Source organism: Pungitius pungitius, chromosome 4 (assembly GCF_949316345.1).
Source record: "Pungitius pungitius chromosome 4, fPunPun2.1, whole genome shotgun sequence".
NCBI lineage: Eukaryota > Metazoa > Chordata > Actinopteri > Perciformes > Gasterosteidae > Pungitius > Pungitius pungitius.
This window is the reverse complement of record NC_084903.1, coordinates 20,926,261-20,939,076: the sequence shown is the minus strand read 5'-3', so window position 1 is coordinate 20,939,076 and position 12,816 is coordinate 20,926,261. Positions and strand designations below refer to the sequence as shown.

The 12,816-nt window shown below is 48.5% G+C and overlaps 1 protein-coding gene across 1 annotated transcript in view; it reads right to left on the bottom strand.

Annotated features, from left to right (window-relative positions):
* Positions 1 to 8,767, bottom strand: part of LOC119198624 (mothers against decapentaplegic homolog 3) — an 18,351-nt gene extending 9,584 nt beyond the window's left edge. Inside the window, exon 1 of the mRNA XM_037456016.2 lies at positions 8,148 to 8,767. Within this exon, the coding sequence (XP_037311913.1) occupies positions 8,148 to 8,350 (203 nt within the window). The 5' untranslated portion in view covers positions 8,351 to 8,767. The remainder of the gene's footprint in view (positions 1 to 8,147) is intronic.
* Positions 8,768 to 12,816: the final 4,049 nt, after the last annotated feature.

Below are 12,816 nucleotides of genomic sequence, written 5' to 3'. Positions count from 1 at the left end.
TACAGTTAAATATAATCCAAGGAGAACAAACAAAGGTTGCGCTTTCAATTATTGTTTCATGTTGAGGGCATTTACTTCCTCATGAAACCTTTTTTTTTTTTAATATTTGGAGTTGTGAATAAGGGCTGCAACTAACGAATCTGCTGTTTATTTTCCTCAAATCGATTGGTTCATGAATGAATGATTCAGCACAACTTCTAAAAACACAAGCAAAATCCAGTTTACGATCCCGAAAGACGAGTGAAACCCCAAAACAGTCAAATGAGAGACGCAGGAACCACTGAAAATGTATGATTCAAAAACAACTTGATTCATTTAATATCAAAATAGTGGCTTTTTAACTGCATGTTGATTCACTGATCACTGATCAAAGCCCCGTTCCAATGACTCCCACCAACTGCATGACTCGCTCTATCCGGGTCAGTTATGACTCCTGCATGTTGAATGAGAAACTAATGGAAAGAGGAAAAAAATAATAACTCTCTTGCGTCTCCATCAAGCCTTGGATCCCTAAAAGGCTCAGAGTGCTTCAGTTGAGGAGGGTGGGGAGGGGGGGGGGGGGTACTATGACCTCAAATACCCTGCTGGGTGGACCTCAATACTCGTGTTTACAACTCGGGCCAAAAATCAGATGGTAAAATAGTGTACATTTGAAAAAGATGAGTCTCTGATGAGAGAAAGAAAGAGAAAAAGACTGATCAGCAAAAAAGAAAAAGGGACCAATTGGTATAGATTTTTTTTTGCTGGGGGAAATTGTGTCAACATCATTGTGTTTCATGACCCGTAGCTAAGCCTGAACTTTATGCCCAACCAGCTCTGTTTGTGGTAATAGTAGGTACACACACACACACACACACACACACACACACACACACACACGAGCGAGATAAAATAACTACTTTCGAGGGATTCATACATTTAGTGATCATCTGTCTAAAGGTGGAGTTTGGTTTGGAAAAGAGGGAGTTTAGGTTGTGGAGTGGAAAATACACTGATGCCGTGTGTGTGTGTGTGTGTGTGTGTGTGTGGCTGACTCATAAAACCGACTCAGACAGAGCAGATTGAGCTTCACTGAGCTCGGGAGGGAGGAGGGGGGGGTCAAAACAAACACTCTGGGGCATGCCCTGTTACGCTCTGAGAGAGAGAGAGAGACACACACACACACTCTCTCCCTCAAACCTTTTGAAATGGACTTTTTACAGCTTTGCCGGGCTTGTAACTCAAGGACAGGTCTGGGCGCAGTGACCCCGTGACGTCCTCCACGTCCATCTCTGCCGTCTTCCAGTGGGGGCCCTTAGAGCTCATGCTCGATCCAAATAATACAAAATATTTTGGTAGGTTTTTAATGCAAGTGCATGTCAGGACCTCCAGTCACAGTCTGTCCTGTGAGAGCATGGGGGGCGGGGCGGGGGGGGGCAAAGTGGATGATGGATAAAGGAAGGAGGGTGCTGCTGGACAAAGGGGCTGGCAGACTGTCTCAACAGCTCAGGGCAGCTCAGTGTCTGTGACTGGCCCCCTAAACCCAACCCCCCCCCCCCCCTTTTCTCTTCCTCCTCCGTCTGTCCCACCGCCCCCGGCCGCCCAGCCTCCGTCCAAGTACAGAGCGAGGGTGGGGGCGCGAGGCTAAAATGGCCTTTGTGCCTTTCATCAAGTCCAGCTGACATCCACTCTCTTCCGGCTGAGGGGGGGTCGCCCTCCAAACAACAACAACAACAACAACGTGTCACAACCAGTCCGCAAATGTACAGGCAATAACATTATGTAATTGTAGGAATAATAATTAGTTTTAGTTCTCCCTCTTTGTGGCGGGGGGGGGGGCATTAAATCAAAAATTGAATTGAAAGTTCTGTTACTGACCTGGGTTCAACCAGGGGAAGCTTTTGGGGGGGGGGGGGGAGACAGACAAGTCTTTTCAGTTACTGAGCGATAATGCGAGAGGAGGCAAACTGAGCGTAACATTCGTTGGTTTAAAATCCTTTAGTCGGATAAAGTCCTCGTTGAGACGGTGAAGATCTTTACGGTTTACACACATTTCATCATCGCAACGCAGAAGCAAATCAACGTGATCACCGAAGAAAGAATGCAGCGAGAAGAAGGCCAGTGAGGACATTCCAGCAGTGGTGCAACTCACACGGAGGAACAACACACACACACACACACACACTCTGGAAAAGTCATCAGGCTTTTCTTCTTCATACAGAGGAAGCAGAGTGTGGGGGGGGGGGGGGGGGGGGGGTAACCCACAGGTGACATCATTGGGTGCGCTGGGACCAGTGAGGGGCGTGAAATAAGACACCAGCAGGCCGACGACAAAATAACGCCGTCGTCTGGACTCAGGAAACCTGGGAGCTGATGCTCAACGAGCGGAGCGTCACGGTGATGGATGACTGAAAATATTCCACACGCAAGTCATCAATAAATCCCCCCCCCCCCCCCAACAGTCCGGTTTGAGTCTTTTTCCAGAGGTCTCCTCGTCCAGTGAAGTGAACGCTTGTTCCTTCTTTAAAACTCCCACCTGGAGACGACGTCCCGCCAAGCGACACGAAGACCACGAGCCGTGGCTGTCTGCGGACTATCCCAGCATGCACTGTTTTGGGTTGCATAAAAAAGAACTTCCTGTTCAAAGAGTAAGTAACAACAAAGCGACACCTGAGCAGTCTACACGAGTACTTCCTAACCGACACACAACGCATTCACGTCTCACAAAGTTGAGTTTCCACTTCTGGAGGGATCAATATTTGAATCATGAAGCGCATTGCAACCTTGAAATAGCAAAGATGGGGTCGCGACCTCGATTTGGCTGCTCATCTTGTGCTGCTCGTCCTTTGAAGGTTTGAAGTGTTTCGGGTCCTTGTGTTGAAGTGCTGCTCCTCGTCAGCAGAATGTCGCAGACAACCTGATAAATGATCTTTCCGTGTTGGGAAAAAAAACGTCCACCTGTACTCGCGGCTTGAAGAGCGATCCTCTCTCCTTCCTAACCCCCCTCCTTCCTAACCCCCCTCCTTGCTACCCCCCCTCCTTCCTAACCCGTCTCCTTCATGTCAAGTGTTTCCCCCCTCACAGATCCAGCTGTAGTGCAGCACCCTGCAGCAGCAGCGGCGGTGGCCAAAGGAGCACAAAGACCGGCTTGTTGTCTGGGGAACGTGTTTGTGTGTGTGTGTGTGTGTGTGTGTGTGTGTGTGTGTGTGTGTGTGTGTGTGTGTGTGTGTGTGTGTGTGTGTGTGTGTGTGTGTGTGTGTGTGTGTGTGTGTGTGTGTGTGTGTGTGTGTGTGTGTGTGTGTGTGTGTGTGTGTGTGTTTCTACGGCGTGCACATGCACTCCCAGATAGTGAGAAGGCCAAGTTGAGGCAGCGCTGTCTCTCTAACCCCCTCCACCCCGGCAGCAGGCCCAAAACCTTACAGCAGCCGACGCCCTCCTCAAGGGCCCGGGAGGCAGCGCGAGCATTCCTCTGAGCTGACTAACACCACCCCCCCCCCCCCCCCCATCTCTCTCACACACACACACCAGTAAATAGTAAATGATGAGTTTAGACTACGTTACTGTTCAATTAGAGTCAAATAACTATCCACAAATAACTATTATAAATAAGTTTCATTTCCTATCTTTCTTTCCCTTCTTTTCTTAAAATAATATATAGATTATGGTCTTTTAAAAATTCTAAATAATAGATACATAACTGTCACAGTATCACAATATTATGATACTATCCTTACATAAAAACAGTTGAAGTATGACAGTGCAGGTGAAACCAATGAGCTTTGGCTGATCCACTTTTGTTTGCCTTTGAAACAAAGTAAACACATTACACAGGTACTGTAGTTCACACGCACACACACACACACACACACGCTTAGTTCAACAGTATCCACTTTCTGTCAAGCAAATAAAACAATGATAAGAATCCTGAACCAGACTACTGAAGGCAGACTTTTGGCATCGTTAGAGCAGCCAACCACACACACACACACACACACACCCACCCACACACACAGACAAACTCTCTGTGACCCGTCTTCAATCGAACAATGCAGTCTCAGGTGTGATACTTATCATGTAAGAGAATAGTCAGAGAAAGATTGTGTGTGTGTGTGTGTGGTCTATGGATATGAGCCAAATTAAAACATTTCTAAAAGATTTAATCCCATCAAATCTTTTTTTTTAATATGTTATATTGTATACTGTTGTTTGAGGCAATTGAAATGATTGAAATAATCAGAACTAAATGTAGCGGACCGGATCAGAATGCTGACGATGTTGTGGGATGGTGTTGGAGGAGAGAGGGACCAACATGTCCGTCTTTACCATCAATTAAAAAAAAATCCCAAATTACACCCTGGTCTGGGCATGTGTTGCACAATGTGAAATATCTGAGAGTGTGACATCATCACTCCTCCTCTGTCTTCGGCTTCTCATTGACAAAAATAAAATAAAAAGGTTTTTGCATTCAACTGGCTCACAAAACATGAATAATAATGCTAATAGATAATAGAACAACTGTATGTACAGCATGCAAGTGCACACCATATCTCCTAGACAGTGTGTGTGTGTTTATTGTCTCTGATCCAGTCACACACACACACACACACACACTTCTTTTGATGCAGGGCGGTTGTCTGCATGGAACACACACACACCTGTTCTGTCTGAGCTTTTAGCGCGTTGCTCGTTCTTTCTCCTTCCTGCGATAAGCTCGAGAATCCGCTTTGCTGCGTGTCGTCAGATATTTTGTCTCCTTCCCCCTCGTCATCCGAACCCTCGGCTTCCTGGTTTGCTTTTATCCCCCCCCACCCCCTCCTCCCCTCGGACTCATCTGTCACTTTCACTGTTTTTTTTTATTCTGTCTTCTGCTGTCTATGGCGTACACGTCACCCTCCCCTCGTTAAATCAAACCCCAAACGCGATGACATCATTGGGAATGCCCTCCCTCTGCATCTCCCTGCATGAGTTCATGATCCGCGAGATCAGTTTTCAATAAAAACAATCCTGTAAACTTTTACTAAATTGTCTGTAACCTGCTCCGTGAATCTCAACGAGCACGGACCCAGATGTGAACACAGCGGTTGACCTCTTTTGCCCGTGAAGGGCCGCGTTTGTACGTAAACGGGAGCTGTGGTGTCTCCGCCCTTGTCGCGGATACAGTCTCTCTGTGATCTCTCCTGCCCCTGGTTTTTGTTGTTGTTTTGTTTCATCCCATCTTTTATTTCTGTACTTGGGATTCCTCTCTTCCTTCCTTCCATCCATCCTGCCCTGACACGCTGCAGTGTGAATCAGACTGAGGTCTCACTGCCAGGAAGGAAAGGATGTGTGTGGGCAAGAACAAAAGCACTCCCCAGGCATGAGCCAGTCAAAGTTAAGGTAGGAGAGAAGGAGGGAGGGAGGGAGGAAGGAATCTACTCCCTCAGGCTCTGCAAAGAAAAAAAAAAAAAAAAGAAAACAACGCAAACAAACGCGCACCTTGAATCATTTGTCACACACACCACTAGGGTTCCCCCACTAAACTGCTTTTGGAATCCTGGGTTTTCTTTAAAAGGTATTCCCTCTAAAAACATGTCGATTGAGAAGGATTGTTTGTCTTCCATAGTTATGTTAAAAATTTGTCTCTGTTCCAACACAACATGATGGTCTGTTTTCAGCCTCATCTGTCTACTTTGGACAATTTATCTCCTACAAATTCGAGAAAACATCAAAGTAATTACTCAAACAAAACCGACTATTTAAAAAAAAGGTTTTGCTTTGTGGGACATCAAATGTTACCCATCAATTACCCGAAAGCTACAAACAGCTGGTGCAAAGATGAAACTGTGGCTTGAGGGAAGGTCACGACTTCATAACTTCCTGCTTAGTGTGACCGACATTATCACTTCCTTAAAAGGTTACGGGTTCTTGGCCATCTTTTGAGGTCAGGGAACAATGAGGACCACGGCTTGAAGAAAGTAAAAAAATGGCCATGGGTAGATAACAGGAAGCAAACAGCAGCCTCTTTTTCGTCCATCAATACGACCTCTGAGAGAATGACAATTCCTACTTTCAGCTTCAGTATATTTACCAAACAACAACAGAAACAGAACAGGCTTCTGCTTACAAATGCACACAAGTTACTTGCGCTGCAAATACTTCCGCCACCATCGGAAAACCACCCGGTAGACTTTCATGGCCTGACGCATTTCCCCCACCGATTGTTTACAGCTCATCGGGTGAAATGGTGCAAAAAGAGGGAGGGAGGATAGGTCAGCACCGCAATGCCACAATTGCTTGTTGATGAGTGACTAAGGCTTGAACTTGGACACGAGCCCCCAGCATTCACTTTGCTTACTGGTCCTGAAAAAAAAAAAAAACGGCTCATTGTGGAAACCACAGCGAGCTACAAAGCCGAGTGGAGCAGTGGCCGAGCCCAAAGCACATACTCCCAGAGCATTTTGTTTGCAAACTACGCCTGGGAATATAAATCGAAGCCACTTAAAAGCATGTAATTTTTACAAAAATAAAGTTTCAGCTTCTGGTATTTGGCCCTCTAAGATATGAGATCTCAATCACGCCTCTTTCAACAATCCCAACCTTAAATTCCGCCGCAAAACGGACACTCGATCTGCCGACCGGCACCCGACGCGACCCGGCTCAACCGACGGCACGCAGCGCCTGCTGCACATCACGGTCGAACCGTCATGGAGACGCCTCATCGGGAGGGGGGGGGGGGGGCAGTTACATGTGTCAAGATAGATGGGAGCTGACCTCCTCGCGGACGCGCCTGGACACGCAGGGCGGCCGACCGCTGTCAGCAGGCCAGAACCAAGTGGGAATTAATAGAAACAACCAGCTCTCCAGGGACGGTGTCAGGCCGCACTGATCTGTGGGGGTCATCTTAATGCACTCCCTCCTCCTCCTCCTCTGTATTAGTGGTGGGAAACATAAAACCTGGATCATGACAAACATTGTTTAACGTTCCGGGTAGGCTTAACTCCGATAGTTGGCCCGGGCCTCTGCACGCTGTGATGCGCGGCGGTGAAGAATGTGGGAGCGCCCCGCGCCGAGCTCGGTTTTCATCGGACACCCGGGTGCTCTATTAAATCTAAATTACCCCGCGTATGCCGGAGAGATTCTGTGGACACAGGCAAAAGGTTTGAGGTCTATATTTGTCAGTTACAACTTGCAAAAAAAAAAAAAAAAAAACACATAAAAACACACTTGGTCGCCACTTTAGGAATCAAACCGAACACAACCCTACTTTTATAAAAAGGTTGTAATGCTCAGTTGCTGTTCAGACTTCTGAGAGAGGCCTCTTGAATAAATGACATGGCCGTCATCTAGCTGCAACCAAACGTTGTTTTCATTGCTGATTTATCTGCATAGTTAAATCAAGTTATTGTTTGTAAAAAAAAAAATAAAAAAAAAGAAGGGCCCAGTCCACACATTGCTATGTATTCAAGTGTCCAAAACCACGACATATTCATCTGCATAACAAAAGTAAACCATCAAAACCGCTCATTTGAGATGCTGGAGCCATCAATAAAAGCACGTAAACCATTGGCTAACTTCCTGTAGGGTTATTGATTAATCACTGCAGGTGTGCCGTCTCATATGATGACGTTTACAAACAGCCCCTCACCTGTAAAAAGGGGGGGGGGGAGAGAGAGGAAGGACTGCTTGTAAGGGAACTGCATGGCAGGAATCAGCAGAAACTATTAGTATATAGGTGTAGGTATAGGTATTGAAAGCCGGATTTGATGCTAGGAATTTGTATTCCGTCCCGGTGCAGGAACGGCCGCGCGGAACAGAGACACCGCAGAGCCGCCCACGCACCCCGCACGCACGCGAGAAAGTGTCCCCGATTTTAGACCAAGTTATATAACTTAACTTGGGACTCCATTCGTGCATCGCGTCCCTCTGTCCAACAGACGTGACGCCAGATCAAAGCTAGACAAACGACAAGTGTGCATCGCGATAACCTGCACGACACCTCTCGCTCTCTCTCTTCCTCCCGACGAGTCCTCACTGACGCGCCGCGCGCCCCCGCGGAGACCGACGTCAGCGCGAAAAAAGTAGCGCGACGAGTTTTTAAAAAATGTATATTTTAAAATGGCAACGTGCGCGTCTAAAGGCGACGGGGGGGGGGGGGGGGTGAGAGAGGTGAAGGTGAAGGCGACCCTCACCTGGGGATGGTGATGCACTTGGTGTTGACGTTCTGGGTGGTGATGGCTTTCTCCAGCTCGTCCAGCTGTCCCGTCTTCTTCAGCTTCTTCACCAGACTCTTCACCGCCTTCTCGCACCATTTCTCCTCCTGGCCGTTCTGCTCGCCCTTCTTCCAGCCCAGCAGTCGTTTGACGATGGGGGGAGTGAAGGGGAGAATTGACATCTTGAGCTTTCTGGATTGAGTCCTTCCAGCGTCGAGAGAGAGAGAAGTCCGCGCGGTTGATTTTTTTTTTTTTTTTTTTTTTTAAAGGACTAAAAACACGGGAACAACTTCTCTTGAAAAAGAAAAAAAAACCGGTCCAGTTTCGGTGGAGGTCAACGCGTTGCTTCGTTAAAGTCGACGTGTTGTTGTTTATGAGACGCGGCGCCGACGCATCCCGGAGTTAAACCCTCCAGTTTAAGCGCACTCCGTCTGGATCGAGCTCAGCGGATGAACTGTGCGCACCGGTGAGAGGATTCTGTGCTCCTCCGCCGGGAAAGCTAGTTCCGCCCGCGCACGCTTTCAACCCCGGGGTTATTTAAACGTACAGCGCAAACCTGTTACGCGCGAACCCCGCGTCCTTTAACTCGAACAGGACTCGAGCAGCGAAGTGGGAGTACTTTTATGAGCGTTGGTGTTTCCGCTCGAAAACCGGCTCGGCAAAGTTTTCGTTGAGTTCAGATCCATCCGCGGTGCTGCGTTTCGCCCCCCCCCCCTCCACCCCGACTAAAGTCTGCAAGGAGTCTGCATCAAATGCAAATGCGGGAGCTGCTGCTGAGAGTCATCATTCAGGCTTCAAGCTGCACAGCAGACCCGCGAGAGGCCACTTCGAGCAGCTGGACGAATGTGTTGCGCTGATATTGCACAATCTCAGCTCCCACTGCTGGTTCATTAGCATGTGGAAGTGCCTTTTAATAAGCCTTCACAAACACACACGTGCACAGATCACTTGATTTAGTTGTATAGCTGCGGAAAAAAAGGGAATTGCATGTGACAGCAATTTGGATGAAGTCCTCGTTTATCTGTTGTTGATCTTTATGGAAAATTATTTATTATTTGTGAATTGTCTTGAAAATTCCACAGAGGAAATCATCCATCTGTTTCAGTTTATTCATACAACATAATTATTATTTCGAAAAGGGCCACACTGTTCTTGCCTTCTTATTTCCCCCCACGCAGGGTAATCAAGTTTAGGGTTTTTAACATGGCAAGGGAAAAATCACCATTATTTTCACCATTTTATTTTTGAAAATGCACTAACCGTTGATTATACAACAAGGCAAGGTTACATTCCTGCGTGTGTTTATTGTGCAAATACTTGTGGGGTTTGAAATACAGCAGCTGCAACTCAACACTTTCCAGTAATTGCCACTGAGTTGGGGGGGGGGGGGGAATAACTTGTGGAGCTGCTGCGAGATGGAAGATGATAAAAGTCATGCACACATGCACGAGCTGAGCCACCAACTTGCCTCAGCTTGTTAGAGGTTGCAGCGTTTCTACCGTACAAGGCGGCCGTTTGGGTTGGTAGCGCGGCTCAGCCCCTGAAACCACATGCACACACTCCCACATGTGCCTAACACCCCTCCACACACCCCACCCACCCTCTCTCTCTCTCACACACACACACACACACACACACACACACACACACACACACACACACACACACACACACACACACACACACACACACACAGTGTCAAGGAGTCGAAAGTGCCAGATGTACAAAAGAGTGTGCAACGCAGCTGAGCTCACCACGGGGAGAGAGAGTGATAGTGGAACGGTTTTAGGGCGTAAGGGCGTCCTTTGTTCATTCCCGGCTTCAAAAGAGCGCACTTCACCGCGTTCAAAAAGCGGTTCGCAAACCCGGGTGCCGTATTTGCGGGCGCTTGAAAGAGCCGTAAAAGTTGTGAAAGCGCTGCACAAAGAGGCTGATGCGACATCTTTAGCGGCGTCAGAGACGGACGAGGCCAAAGCAGGATAACTTGCGTACTCAAGGCCTCAAAGCGGCCCTCGGAAACATCCGTTTTCAAAGTGCGCTTTGAAGTGATGGAGTTGAATCCAAGAGGGGGGGGGGGAACTATTGTCAGAAAGAGGCGCACGCCTTCAATCGGGGGGGGGGCTCCATCAACGTCTCACACTCACACAAGTGAAGGGGCATCGACCTGCGTCCAGCACTTCCTCCCTCTCTGTGCGCGCTGTGTTGTTTGTGCTAAAAATACAGCCAGCTTCAGGCTTAGCAGGACGGACCCCTTTCCTTTAATCTATTTTGGTCACACAGCAATGTATATTTTCCAAGCTGATGAAGGCATGTCAAGGTTCCTCCTTAGCGCTCAGCACCAAAATATACCCCAACAAAGAGATCCAGACGGGCCAATAAGGTCTTCGAACTGAAAACCACATACACAATTGACAAACTCTCCACTAAACCCATCGACGCGCACTTTTTTTCAAGCGGGTGCCACGGCGACCCTTCACATCCCGGAGCCGGCGAGGGGGTCTCCGCTGACGGATCCTCGTCCGCTCATAACGACCGGGTCGACCAGGGCAGCCGCACAACACGCCGCTCTCTTCTCCTCCTCCTCCTGCGCAGCGCGCCGGGCAGGGCCGCGGGAGGAGGAGAAGGACGGAGGAGCGCGCCGCCATGTGTCGCATGGCGAGGGCCCCCACGCGGCCCTCTCGGCACCTGTTTACGCCTCCGGGGACACGACCGGCCAAGACAGCTGGTTTGTTTGGGGGGAGTGCAAAGGGTGAGACGGGGTGGGTGGGTGGGTGCAGGATGGGGGATGGGATTACAGATGGGCCGCAGTAGACGGGATGGGGAGGGGGAGGGAGGGGGGGGGCGGCGAATTGAGTGTGTGTGTGTGGGAGGGGGGGGGTCTTCTGTGAGAAGAATTACTGAGCACAAAAGGCACGTCAGCATGACTGAATGGGCAGTGACCACGTAGAATCCGATGCTTGATAATGACATTGTGCTGCCTTCGACCTCTGGGGACTTGGTCCGATGAGTGTGCGTGTGTGTGTGTGTGTGTGTGTCTGATGTCAGCTGGTGTCCCAACAGAGTAAAAGGGTCAGAAAGAAAAAAGAACATGTGGGAGTCTGCATGGATGCGATAAGAACACAGATGACCAGATTTCTGCCAGCGTAAAGAGGAAATTGAAGCCTTGCATTCAAAATGTTACTGAAAATATTTGGTAAAACTTGGTGTAAAGTATACACCAGTTTGTATTAAATGTTAAATGTTACTAGTACTGTGATCAGCTTACATAGACATGGTTTGTACAGAGAAAAACAAGTATGTGTGTCTGTTAACACAAATGTGTCTGTGGGTCACAGGTTTCTCTCTTGTTCCTTAGCAACAGATTTAAAAAAACTCTTTGCAGCTTTATAAAGCGGAGAGTTCTTGGAGTACACAGTGCGTGTGTGTGTGTGTGTGTGTGTGTGTGTGTGTGTGTGTCTTGAGAAATAAAAGTGATTTCACAGATCTCCTTGGCAATAACAAGACACGGCGTTTCTCTCCGGGAGGGCCGTCAATCGCTCAGCAGCTCTAGACAACTCCTTACAACAAGCACACGGTGTACCAAAGGCTCTTCATCCTAACCCTTCTACACACATACACACATCCACACGCACACACAAACACACACACACACACACAATACCCAACGAGCACACTTGTCTCTGAGAGTTTTATTGCAACACAAAAGGGTAAGGGTTCCAAAGTTGGCCCTGCAGGAGGGAGGATACTTCTACACATTTTCACCTCTGCCAGGTGTAGCGCAACCTTGAAGCGGAGAGCCGGGTTCCCCCCCCCCCCTCCGGCGGCCTCAGCCACGGAGGCCGTGATGGCTCCATTCCAGGGGAGTCGTTGAGAGAGAGAAGCCTTTATTTAAAACGGGGGGGTGACGTGATCCCGGTGCTACCACTCTGACGACACACACACACACACACACACACACACACACACACCGCCTTTGACATTTACAGCCACATTTATTTCCCCAAGCGTGGGTTGATATGTGGCCATTGTTTATGCCCGATTCCAGATAATCCACTCATGCATAGAGGAAACACCAGAGTTGATATTGTGCTTCCGCTGTGACTGAGTGTTGTGAAACTTCTGGTTTAAGCACAACTCATAACTGACACCTCTTTGAATAACAGGAAGAAGGCGCTTTTTCCCTCCCCCGGCAATCTGCCCGCCACTTAGCGAAGTCGTCATCGGCGTCCCGGAACGAATGCGAAACCTCAACCCCCCAAAAAAAAGGCTCCGCGCTAAAGTGGCAAACCCTCGTTTGGATGTAAGAGCTTCTGACGTGAGCTTAGCTTTTATTATGAGGAAGTCTCATCAGACAGGATGGCATTTCGTCCGTTTTTTTTTCATTTTTTAGCCGTTGACTGTGCTGTTGTTCTACGCAGCGTCTCTACGGGCCTCTGCCCGAGGAAAAGGCCTCATGTCAATGTGTCAGACTCTGTTTTGCTTTGCGATGCAGCCGCCCCGCAGAAGCTATTTGTGCTTGAGCTGTCCGAGCGGGATGCATCAGAGACAGGTGCCTCTCGCTTAATATTATGTAAGCGTGAAAAAAAAAAAAAAAGATAAGCCACACACGCAGCGTCCACTGTCCGCTCAGCGGAATGTATTTGGATAT